General features: G+C 52.0%; 1 protein-coding gene across 4 annotated transcripts in view; it reads left to right on the top strand.

Annotated features, from left to right (window-relative positions):
- The window catches only part of Soxn (SRY-box transcription factor soxNeuro), an 86,143-nt gene extending 73,442 nt beyond the window's left edge, over window positions 1-12,701 (top strand). For 2 of the 4 annotated variants that reach the window (XR_013103046.1, XM_076909360.1), the window contains one exon: window positions 11,970-12,701. Coding sequence is in view for 1 of the 4 variants with exons in the window: in XM_076909360.1 (XP_076765475.1) it covers window positions 11,970-12,048 (79 nt within the window). In the remaining 3 variants the exon portion in view is untranslated. Of the gene's footprint in view, window positions 1-2,236; window positions 2,393-11,969 lie in introns of those variants that run through there. The other 2 variants (XR_013103047.1, XR_013103045.1) reach the window with 1 other exon arrangement.
- Window positions 12,702-12,946: the final 245 nt, after the last annotated feature.

Genomic DNA, 12,946 nt, shown 5'->3' with positions numbered 1-12,946 from the left:
TGTCGAGACCACTTTGCGCGAGTTACACCGTATTTATATGGTCCTTGTACTTGCAGGACCACGCGTTCGAGCGAGAAAGGACTCCGCGATAAATTGGACGTCAGTCAGAGTTAGTCGTTTATTTGTCTAGGTTACTTTGTATAAAATTCAAAATGATTTCGATCGGAGATAGGGACGGCTCGGGATTTATCGATGAACGATTAAAGACGAGTGGCGAAAACGTTGGCGGCGGAATCGTGGAAGACAGCTGTGGGAGGGGAGGGGTAGGGCGGAGCGGCGAAGGTGGCTGGTTCGTTAATTACTGATTTTCCTCGGTCCGCGTCACTTTTTAATTGACGCCAGAAATTGAACCAGAGAGCCGGCGCATCGCGCTCGATGGCTGTGCGGTCGTTTCTCGTCGAGTCATCCTCCGCGTCCCTCCACCCCGCCTCTTTCTTCTGCCCGAATCATCCTGCCAGGATCGAAATAACGCGTCTTCCACCCGTGGATTCTAACCAGTTTAATATTCCGCGCGGAGGATCGGCCGCCTCGGCCACTTTACAAAGTTGTAAATTACAAAACTCGCCGCGGGGAAATAAAATTAAATCGCGCGTCCTTTCGACGAATAATAGAATTAGATCGGCTCGTTGGATCGCGGCGATCTTCCACGCCGACTCGACACCATCCCCGAGAGCCTCTTCTGTCTGTTCTCGCTCGCAAGCGATATCGAGACCGCCGCTTACGAAACCGAAGAAACCGTCCGGCTTGGACGCGCAACGTCGCCAGAGGAAACGAACGGAGGCGAGTCCGCGAAACGAACCGGGCACGTTTCCCAGTCCTCGGACAGGTGTTCGAGCCACGTGTCCCGGCTGTCAGTTCCCGAGCGTCCGAGACACTGTCAATGACACGAATCTTTGTCTTCGTCGGTACTCCCGTCCACCTTTATCCGCCCCCGCCTTCGAAGGAGCGTAAAAAGCGTAGAAAAGGGGTGGTACCCGTTCCTCTACCTGTTTCATCGGCTCGTGTCTCTGTTTGATGGAACGGTCGGTTGGTTCTCTGGCTTTATCCTCGTCGTGTCTCCGTCAGCTAGTACTCCACCTCCGGGCACCGTGAGCCTGTCAGCGGCAGCCGGCTTCTCACCCTCGTAAAAATAATTACAGAGAGGGTAGAGGCGAGGTTAGAGCAACGGGGGCCTCCGCCGATATTGCCGGTCTCGTTCATTCGGCACTATTGTGCCAATCGGATCGGCTGATAAGCCGCGGAGGTACGGGGCTTAATAAAAATTCATTTGTCACGGCCTTTTGGAGATGATGCGCGCGTCTTATTCGCGTCGTGCTTTTCTCTCTTCTTTATCCTCGAGCAGCGCAGAGGCCATTTTCCGCGCGACCGATCGGGTACGATTCGAGCGTTTTCTTGCTTAAGAAACTGACTGTAATTTTTCTTCGAGTTTGCAGAAGGAAGTTTGCGATTTTTTCTCGACAAAATTGCCTTTTTTATTTAGAAACGTAGGGTTCGTATAGTTTCTTGAAACGCGTAGAAAAATTGTACAACAATCCCGTCGAGGTAAATCGAAACGCGAAATGGACGCCCTCCCGGACAGCGCAGCGTGTTTCCCCCATGGGAACGGGATAGGGGTAATTACTCGCAATTATTAATTACGGGGATACACGTGGTGCTCGTGCAGAAACGGCACGCGAAAGAGGAAGGAGCGTCCCGCGAGGCAGGCACGGGTTAATAATGGTTCTGAGATCGTTCTAGCCTGACGCCCCTGAACAATCGATGATCGTCGATCCGCGGAATCGCGAAGACTGGCGTGCTTTTTCCTTCCGCTCGAAATCCCGAGCGGGTCGGCAGCCATTGCGAGGAATAAATTAATATTGCCACTTCGACGGTGGCACTGAAGACTGATCACCGATCGAGCGATTGCCTCTCGTTTGTCCGCTCCACAAAAGTGGAACCCCCAAGCGAACCTCTCCCTTTCGTCCCTACTCTCGTTCATTTTTCTCCTTCCGTCCCTTTCCTCGTGGTTCTTTATTGTTCGCGGCGCACTCGTCGCGTAAAGCCTTTTCAGTAATTTAAAGCTACATGTCTTCTTTTTTTTTTTACTCAAATTTACGATTAGAGAGAGACAAATCTCGTCTTAGCTTTTTAGAGTACGAAAAAGAAAATGAAATTTATTGCTCGGACAGAGTGAAAAATCGTACATCTGTTTAAACAGCAACACTGATGCCGATGTTGGTACTCTTGTTTGTTTTAGAACGGGAACACCGTGCACCGATGCGCTCCGCGAAGCTGCCCCAGCCCAGAACCAGTTATGAACATATGATTAAGCTCGTTTTAATAAGTTTTTATGTAGATCTTACGCGTAAGGATGTATGATAAAAGTAAGTGTTGAATAAACGAGATACGTTGAGACAGGAGGGCGGCCACTTATTTCTCGACACTGATTAAAACGCAACCCTCTCTTTTTCCTTCGCAGCTCATCTCACGAAGCCGACGAGAACGAAACGCGCGTCTCACCAGCGGCAACGCGATAGTTCGTCATCGCGTCGATGAATAAGATCGTTCATTTTTTTCTCTCAGTCTTCTCCCTCTCCCTCTCTTACTCTCTCTCTCTCTCTCTCTTCTCTCTCGTTTTCTTTCACCATTTTCAAGACGTCCGCGTGCGCACCATTTTCGAGGCGTTCCCCTGCAAAACAAACACGCGCGGAAAGCAGACACAAATACAGACAGAGCCATAGGCGTAGACACAGGGACGAGAGGAACGCGCAGAGAGAAGAAGCTGTCTCTTCGCCATCGAGTCGTAACCCTGGCGACGAGACACCCTGGCCATCCTCGTTCCTCGGGAGTTCCTCTCCTACGGGGATGAGCAAACTCTCCCCGCAGTGTAACCCACCCTCGGCGGATAGCAAGTTGCAAGGACGAGGGTTGCCGGCGAGGTCTCGCCTGATTGGCGGCCGTGGACTATCGACCAACCCGCGACCGGCTCTTTGTTTTAGCCACCACCCTTCGTTATATCGAAGGTACCTAACCTGAAGCAGAGGAAGATGAGCACCCTCGAGAGAGGAGATTTCTTTCCTGGCTGCGTTTAGAGAAAATCGAGCCGGCTGCCCGGAACTTCCGTCTACCAAACTCTGCGACCGTGTTTCGATAGATAATTCCGTTTCATTTATTCCCGGTGTATATAATCATCCGGAGCATCGATTACGAGATACTCAGCTAGAGAGAAGAATCAAGAGTTTATCGTTACGACGATCAATCGAGTAATAGACTATCGGTTGTAGTTGTCACGCATGGGTGGCGATTTAAGTAGTATAGCATCGTATTTAAGTAGTTCGAGTCAATATCGTCGACGATTATGGGGTGACGCCTCGAACTGATCGTAAGTTATTCTCCACTTCCTTGCAAACTTAAAGAGACTATCTCTGACGATATTTGTACTACTATAGACAGGTGGTAGAAGCTAAAATATACATACAACCAATGAAAAACGGTGAATCTTCAAAAAACCCAACAACACAATAATTAATTAGATAGAAACCTGATGAAACTGACTGATAAACTGGATAAAAGATACGAAAAGACCCAGATAACGGAGCATGCGAGGATTGGTGAAGTCCAAGCGACGAAACAAAAACGCGTGTAGGGGGTGCGCATCAATAAAAACAGAAAAATTGTCGTATCGTGGCGCGAAAGAACAGAGGGGGCATAAATTTCGAGCGACATTAAGGAATGATTAAAGAATCATTAGGAGCGTAGTTAGAGAGCAACGAAATCTTCATTCTTCCCTCTATCCCTCTCCAATTACGGAGGCGTCGATGCGCTCTCACCCCCTGTCGCTGACCAGCATTCCCCGGAGTCCCCATTTTTTTAATTAATAGAGCGTGCTACAACGAGCCGGGGATGCCTACCGGGTATATCCCGCCGCACGTACACACCGAGCGAGAGAACGTGCACGCGGACGTGCGCGCGTCGAGGCGGTTTTCAACCCGGCGTCGGTGTTTGTCTTCGTGTTACCAACACGGGGACATCGCGGGAGTCAACGTCGTCGTGTCGTCCGTAGTCTGTTGGTGCGCGAAGAGAGGAGGGACACCGAGGGTACCCGCGGTGCTGAAGGAAGAGAAGAGGAGCCGCGACGAGGAAGAGAGGAACGAGCTGCCGGCAGGAAGAAGGGGGTGGGCCGCGAAGGGTTTTAATGAGGATGAGCGAGATAAACCCACCTCCGGCTCCGTTTCGCTTCATCCACCCGTGGCTCTCTTTCTTTCTCCCACCTCTCCTTTTGCACCCTTGTTTCTCATCCGCCTAGAATCTCCTCTCCTTCTCTACCGCGTCCCGCTGGTTTCTCTTCATTTTCCTGCTTTCCCAACGCACCCCCGCCGCCTCTGTTCTTCGTTCATTCTTCTTCGTGCCGCGTTTCCTCGACCCCCCCAGCCCCTCCTCTTCTCCCTCTAGATTTTACCCTTTATCTCGGTTCCACTTCAACCTTCCTCGTCCCTTCCTCCTTGGGTTTCTTCGGTTTCTCTCGCCGTCGCCTTTTCCGGAAGTGCGAGCCACGCTTCTTCCTCGGTGTTCGCTGATTCCTCCGACGTTTCTGCGTACAATGACTTTCTTCGAGAGGGACGAAACGGAAAGGAATTCTCTCTTTTGTAATAGTTCGTTCGTATCGAGAGGATGCGGTCTTGGGTAGACGAAATTAGGGGAACACTGAATAAGCCGTTAAAACAGATACAATATCGAGCTGTGAATTAATTAAGTTGGCTCCGATCCGGTCGATATTGGTATCGAATAGAGCCGACGTTTAGAGCTGCCGTGATTTGTACGAGCGCATATTTAAACCGAGACATCACGTATCTCCCATTCACGCGATATTAATATTTCCATTGATACTTATATTTCAGCCATTGTTCCGAGACAAAGGGGATCGTATTATTTCCAGACTTTGTTACGATATTTTTGTCAAAGTTATTTTCTGGCTGTCAAACGGCGTCAAGGAACGTCCACCGAATCGAACGCATAAATTCCTGTCCTCGTTCTCAACGTAGATACCTCGTTACCTGTCTTCGTCGACGGAGTTCCGTGTGCGAACGATCCGAAAGGAAAGAGGAAAATTTCGATCCGCGTTCTTAATTCGCGGACAGTTCGACTTGAATGTCCGCGCGACGTAAAAATATCAATTCGCGTTTGGATCCCCGCGTGAAAATCAATAAGCGACTGTCGGCGTTAATTAGAGTCGGCATTAACCGATCGATAAATCGGACCTCAACAGTTGCATCTTGCGGAGAACGTTAATTACTAATTAGGGGTACAATCAATAATTTAGCAGGCATTCTTCGTTAGACGCGCGACTCACGGCGGCGAGTAAAACAAGACGAGGCGCGCATCGTGGTCGCGAGGACCTTAATTAACGCGCGTGGGCCAGAACGGCGCTCACTGGCCGCGTCCTCTTCGTCACGCTTCCCTCCTTAGCCCGCGCGTCGAAACGATGGAAGAATCGTCGGATCGTAACAGACGTCGATTTCGCGTCACGTCCACGCTCCGCGTCCAATGAAACGAATCGACCCCGTAGCGTTACACGCGTGATTTCGTGACCCATCGAAATCACTTTCTATCTCTACCTGACAACGCTTTTCTTGCGCTCCGTAGTTTGATCGTTCGAAAAACCGGAACGCAATCGTTAATAAGCGGGCAACGGAAAATGTGTACGCGATTTGTACGTAAAAATTCGATCGACTAAGCCGATTCCGTAGCAGAAGAGGGGAATACCTTATACTCGGTGTCAGAATCTGTTAAGAACACGGACGCGGTATCGATTACTCTTAATTAGCGTCGGTGAAATTGGAAACTTATCGGGCATATCGAGGCACGGTATACATATTCAAGAGGGTAACGTAGCACGTCGCGCAAGTATTGTTGCAGTGGACGAAAAAGGCGGGAAGTGAATGGAGAAAGCGCAAGAGGAACGCCTCGGCGCGGGTCCGCCCGTCAATCAGCCCTCTCTCCCCTGCCAAATTACTGTCAAACGCAATTAGAATTGACGTGGTTGGCCGGGGCTAAATCAGAATCGCGAGGCGCACCCTCGCTAACGATTTCAACCCTGGGGCCTATCGCTCGCTCGCTATTTTCTCTTCCGCCGCTAATTAATACACCGCTCTTCTGGCGCAACGTCAGTTTCACTGTTCCAGTTTCGCCGCGAACTTCCTTTCGCGCACCTTTGCCCCCAGCCTCGGCTGAAAATCGAATTTTTCCACCACGAGGGACCGTCGTACTCCTCTTTCAGAGGATCGAACGTATCTGGCAAAAGAAGGAAATAGCCGGCGAGCTGCTATAAATCATCGTTAAACAAAAGTGTGCAAGATTAACGAGTCCCTCTAAAATATCCAGTTTTGCCGTGCGAAATCACATTGAAATCCCGTCCCGGTGTCTCGCAGAGATGTTTCCGACCGGCAGAGGACAGAGAAATAGAGAAACCAGTCTGCGCGCTGGAAGAATACTGAATATCGAGTGTTATTAATGTACGTGTCTAACGGCACTCCTGTCCGCGTGGTCGTTTTGCAATCACTGTTGATACTCGACGGTCTGTCGCACCGACATCGAAAGGGGAGGAAAAAAAAAAGCGAAAAAGAAAAACAAAAAACTGTACCCTTCTCTCCATCAAACGTGTTCTAGAGCCGCACACCTAGTCGAAATATGATCGACATTCATTAATCCCGAACGTTCCCATTCACCCTTCGTAACGAGTTCACCTTTTGCACAAAGCGGTGGCAACCCTTAACGCCCTTGATACACCGGTAGCTCGTGACGCGATTAAACCCGCGTCTTCGACGAAATTTCGACGACCGAGAAGAAGGTCTCGACGAATGCCTTTGTTCGCGATACATCCGACTTAACGTGACGTTTATTTACGCGGCAGAAGTCCCGGGGGCCTCGAGACGATCTCTGTAAAAAGCAAAAAAGGCAAAAAAAAAAAGAACAGAGGGAAAAAAAAGGAAACCTCGTTCCATTCGTTTCGTTTTCGCGGCACCTCGATCCTGTTCTTCCGTCTCTTTTTATTCGAATACAGGATCTCATCCCCCGCGCGGAGAGAGGCGATGATATATATTAAAGAGATGCTTTTTGGCAATAAACAATCGCGCGCTACGGCCGCAGGCAGTTAGCAGGAGCATTAGGGTGAATTATTCCGGCCACCCAGCGTAAAAAGTCTCATGAATCACGGGAATCATGGGCTTTTTGCCCTCGCTGGCGTGGAATCTTGTCCCTCGCCGTATGGCAGCCACCCGTAACTACGTCTTCATTTTGTAGACACGACAATTTCGTACGTATTTCACGCACCCCGCCAATTTCGCCGGCGACGATATTCACCGCGGTTGAAATCAATTAGAGCGATATTACGACGGATGAACGTCTTCCGATGGCCATCATCGAGGAATTACAGCGATTACAGAGAGGGATCGCTTCGTTCCCGGCCGTCAGTCCTCAAAGTCGCCGATATCCTCAAAGGCGACAGCTGCAATTGCAGGTTCGCGCGAAGCAGGGCGGGGGGGACCAGCTAACAACCCTCGCCCTCGACGCTGAGGCACAGTCGCGGAACGTAAAAAACGAGGACGGAAAAGCGAGGCGTACGCGTACGCGGGGACACTACTGTCGTCCTCGTTCGAATTACCCGGGGTCGGTTCTTTTTCATTACGGTAAGAGCCGATTGCATTTTTTTGGCGTCCCCCCGCGCGCGGCCCAGGGGGTGTCCAATCTGGAGAATCGCGTGGAAGGAGAGGGCCATCTAATCACGTGTTCCCGGCAATCGTGTCCCGTGACCGCCCTACCCGGTCCATGCCCGCGCGCAACCCTCCATCTTGGACACAATCCTGGCTAACAGAAAGTTGAGAAAGACCGACGAAGGGGGTGTCCCTCCTATTTCGAGGGCCGCAGGGACACGGCTGCCTTCTCTTCCTTTCTCTTTACACTTCCTCCTTCGTTTCTTCTTTCCCCTTTCTCTCTCTCTCTCTCTCTCTCTCTCTTTCTCCACCCTCTTCTCCATTCTCTCTTCGTTTCCCCTTTTTTTTCTGCGGCGCAGACCGCCCTTTCCACCGTCACCCAGGGACGCCTCTTCAATCGCAGCTTAGCCGGCTGGCGTAATTAAGCCGCGATTGAAAATTAATCATCGCGGATCGATTACGTCGTGCATCGCCGTCCTAGCGTCACGGAGGAAACGGTGAAAGGGAGTACGTCCACCGGAGGCTGAAGGCCTGTACGTATTCCTTTGATCTAACTACAAACCTAACCCTTCCTCCCTCCTCCACCGCCGTCGCGTGCTCTTTCTCTTCAGTTCTCTCGCTTTACGCGGCAAGCTCCTTACGCCAATTATCCCGCGGCCACGGGATCATTATTTCCGCGTTCCATCGCGTTCCATCGCGTTGCGTTTCCCTGCCCGTGGCTTCCTTCGCGCTTCGTGCCACGCTTTTTCGAGAGCTGGTCCACAGCCCCTCTCGCCTCGCTCTTCGACTCCGCCTCGCGTCCCTTCGCGCTGCGACGTAAGAGGATTTTTCCGTGGGTTTATGACAGAGCTCCTGGTCGTGGAATCGTCTTCAGGATTATTGGTATTAGTTGCCGCGAATGGGGCCACCCCGAGGACGTTTCGAGAAATCTACTCGCGAGACGGTGTCCTTTCAACCGGCGGAGAAGTGAATAAACTCCGCCTAGGAACCAGACGATTCTTTCTCAATTCGCACTGATCACTCGAGTCTGTTCTCTAAAGTCTTTTCCGCGATCGCTTGTTCTGTAACACACGTAGAAAAGACAGCGGCAGTTCGCTCGCAGACCCGTCGATTTCGAAGAAGTCCTCGCAATCACCAATCGTCAGGACCCCCCCGCGGCCGGTGTCCGGCGAAAGAACAAGACGAAATTAAAAATCCTGCAACCCCTGCTTCCGTGTCTCCCGCTCTAATGGAAGAAGGAAGAGACGGTGGACGAAGGAGACTTAAAAATCCGGATTCACCGTTGCCACTTAAACGGAGGCCGGGCGTGGGAGGCGCGGCGTAAATTGTCAGCCGGGACAATTCGACGAAATCACCGTCCCCGGCGGTGCTCCTTATTTCGGCTGGAAGCGAACGAACGTCCGTCGAAACGGTTCACGGAGGAAAAGAATTAAAGGCTCGCGGGCTGGTCAACCGGAGTTCCTTTCTCCTTCTATTCCTCCTAACCGATTCCCCTGGCGAAGACGGTCGACGCAAGCAGCCAGCCAACTTCCCCCCGTCGCTGCCCCCGCCTCGTTCTCCTATCCGAACGAAATCCCAATAATCCACGATGAGACACAGATTGAGTCTCCCGCAGACGGTGGAGAGAAAAAGAAGAGGAAGAAAAAAAAGAGGAGGGGGCGGGAGAGAAAAGGGAAAAAAGGAAGAAGCGGTCGCCAGGAGCGAGGCTGGGATAAGAGGCCGCGAGGGGGTGGCGTAACGGGGAGAGAAGAAAATTGGAATCCTTCCGGGACGGAGGATGATAAAATTGCGGATGGCCAGGTGTTACCGTAATCCGGATTGAGACGAGCAACGGACCTTCCGGAAGCTACGCGCGCATACACCTGCTCCACTTTGTACGGAACCCCTGCGCGCTCCCTTGTTCCCGCGTGATTAGCGGTCCTTTCTCTCCGCGAGGATTAGAATCGTCTCGACTTTCTCGGGGAAGGATCGTTGAAACTCGACTGACAGACTCGAGGGTGTCACCTCGCAACAGCATACTGTTTACGAGTTGACATCGTATCATGTTAGAGATACTTGCCGCTACTTTTTATGATAATAGTAGACGTTGTTACGATTAGAAGGTGTCAAGAAGGATCGCAGGCGCCTAAGATTGGAGCCAAGTTTAAGTACTTTTGTACGCACCGTTCGCGCCAAGATATATTTAATATAGTAGTCGGGGGGGAAAAGGAAACGAAAGAGGAGAAAGTAATTCGCGACAATCTTCGGCTTGGACTTCGATCGTTATCGGGGCGAACTGGTACCCAGGCGTGGAACTTTAATTCCGAGGGAACTTATTACTCTGCCGGGACATAAATCCCCGCGTTCCTTCGACGTGGATGGAGGGGGATACGCGCGGGGAGGGTGAACGATACGCGCGTCGATTTAAAAAGTCGCGATCTCACTCGGCTCGCTAACGGGCGGCGATTATTCCGATCCAGCTGCGAAGGACGAGCAAACGGCAGGGCAGCGCGAGCTGCGCTCGTAATTTGTTTCGAGATCGTATCTCCGAAGTGGGCCCCCACGTCGATTGGGTGGGAAATATTCCGAGTGCCGCGGTACGAGTAATAGGGTATCGCGAGCATGTAGAGAAGCCGAAATTTTGTGTACAACAAAATGGAATAACCGTTGCTGACAATCTCTTAACCAGAAAATAAAATCAATGTTCCTTATCTCGCCTCTTAATTAAACGACCTACATAAAACCGCTTCCTCGAAATCAATCGATATACTTGGGGTACCGGTTGGGCACCAGCGTCGGGAGGATCGTGAAAAGAATTCGTAATAAATTCGCAATAAAACTGTCCACGGTGGGCCAGGGTGGTACCAGTGTGCGTACGCATGGCCTTTTCGCGAACGAGCCAGCGGGATCAGGTCCACGGTCCTGTATCGTATATCGCACATATCGCATCGAAGGATCGGTGTAAGCCGGTAGCAGTCGGTTCTCTCCCCGATACCGAACTGGAGGCAACGGCAGCAACAGCAGCACCAGCAGAAGCAGCAGCCAGCAGCAGCAGCAAGCACCACCGCCACACTCGATGCGCACAATTAATATCGAGCCGTATCTCTGATCTCTCATTATTACCTGGTGGTTGGTGGTGTGCGAGGGTGTAGCCGTTCCCGCAGGAACGAGCCTCTCGGATGTTCAGCGGCGGCAGTGTTGGTATCGGCTACCGTACACCCCGGGACACCAGAGTCGGCCATGCATCACCCTAACGAGCCGGGCATCGCGTGCCGATCTGTATTAAGGATTTATAATCCTCCGGACGCCGGAGAACTCCTAATGTCCTGGCTGAGCGGGAGATATTTGCCTATAGGCTCGCGCGATCGTGTCGGACGGTTCCTTCATCCGCGTGGAATCGGCGCGCACCACCGTCCGGACAAATAGGCACACCCACGACGACTCTCTCTGTTTTTTTTTCGTTTCCCTTCCGCGAGTTTTCCATCCTCTTTCATAATACACAATGAAGACGTATCCATCGATTTATCCTCCGCGAGCAGACATCGGCTCGCGCGTACCAATTTACAAGGGCGTGGAACAACGTCTCTCGACTGCGTTCGTTAACCATGGGATCTCCGAGAATACCAACGCGCGTAACCGACTCTAACGACCGTGGCTAGCAGGTACACTGTCTCTGCCTAAACACATATTAATTAGACCCGGGTTCAGCAGGAAGGCATAACTCGTTTCGGGGGATGAGTCGCGGCGCAGTTCCCGAGTGTCGTGTTACGTTGCACCCCACTCGGCTCGTGGGCCCCGGCGTCCGCGATCGAGGGACCCAGCCCGAGCCGGGGAGGACCCGCGGGTGGCCCCAACCCGGCCACGGGATCGTAGGCACCGTACGTGGGCTCGGAAGAAACCGAGCACGACGCTACCGGCGCATTAATAACACTGGTAGCCGGTCATATGTTAAACGTCCACCCTGTTATGCACGCCGCTACTGCCATCGTCGGTGGGTCAGATCCACGCGGGAGGGGCAGGAAAAAGGAAAGGGTGGCGGGGAGAGGGTGCAGGATGCCGTAGGTACGTTTTACCTACAGCGACGTGCTCCTCCGTGCAACGTGGCCACGGTACAGATCACCTTCTACCTGGACCCCCTCTTCCGCTCGAGAGCCGTGTCTCCTTTTTTTCCCCGTTTTCCTATTTTCTTTCCCCTTCGACGCTGGTCTCGCGACGAAGCTTACACGATTGGCGCGGCGAAATTAGATCGTAGGACTCTCCGAGATGGAACGCGACAGTGCATATCTCGATTCTGTGTTTCAGGTATCGATACATGTGGAAGAGGTACGGGGACCAACATCCGAACGCAGCCCCCTGGGACTGTTATTACTCGGAAAAATAGAGTGGAGCCCGTTCGTTAACCAGCGCATCGTTCAATTAACGGTGGAACCGAGGAACGTATCCAGGGACGACTCGCGAATCGATCAACGATGTTTGGCCCGTCAACGTGTGATTAGTGTCGCTCTTATTGTGATCCGTCCAAAGAACGAGATCGACGAACAGTTATCATTACCGGGGTATCCACGATTGTTATTATCAACGACGCGGCAAACGAGAGCCGCCGGTTGAATAATTCATGCGCCACTCACGACTCGCCCGTACTACCTCTTTCCCTTCCGCTCGGTTCCTCCTCTTTTCCCGTGGCTCTCCTCTTCTTTTCGGTGGATCCGTCGCGAGCGCAAATGAGAGAAAGTACGTACAAATGAGACGTCGCGCGGCGTAGTGACTGTACGCGTCGTTATAAATCACGCGTGTGCGAGGATAAATCGTGATGTTGCCGCGGCGTTTTGTCGTTCGCCCGTGTTCCACCGCCACCCCCGGGACAGCCGCCTCCCCGCGCATTGTCCCCCGCCCCTGTTTCTACCCTCGCGTACCGCGGATCTCGCCGATTTTTTCGTGGAAATAACGAGACCCTCGATGCGTGTCACGCGTCCTGACTGAAGGGAGAACGATACTTAAAAATCGAGTAGAACGAAAAAAGTTGCGCGGCGAACAAACGAATAGTGCGTGGGGCGGTTGGGAAGTGCGGTGGCTACGATGACGCCGTGCTCGAAACGGTGACGTCGTGCCGGTGAATGTAAAATTCATGAAGAAACGGGTAAAAGCCGTGAGAAGGTACCTGACAGTTTATTCCTGTTCCATACCCGCTGCCTTCTTCCCCTTTCTGGCGTTTTCTCGTTAATTATTCCAGGCGTGCACGTATGCCACTGGAATATACGCGATCGTAGATATAAGCTCGT

The sequence above is a fragment of the Xylocopa sonorina genome, chromosome 1 (assembly GCF_050948175.1).
Source record: "Xylocopa sonorina isolate GNS202 chromosome 1, iyXylSono1_principal, whole genome shotgun sequence".
Lineage (NCBI taxonomy): Eukaryota > Metazoa > Arthropoda > Insecta > Hymenoptera > Apidae > Xylocopa > Xylocopa sonorina.
This window is presented reverse-complemented; position numbering and strand designations above follow the sequence as displayed.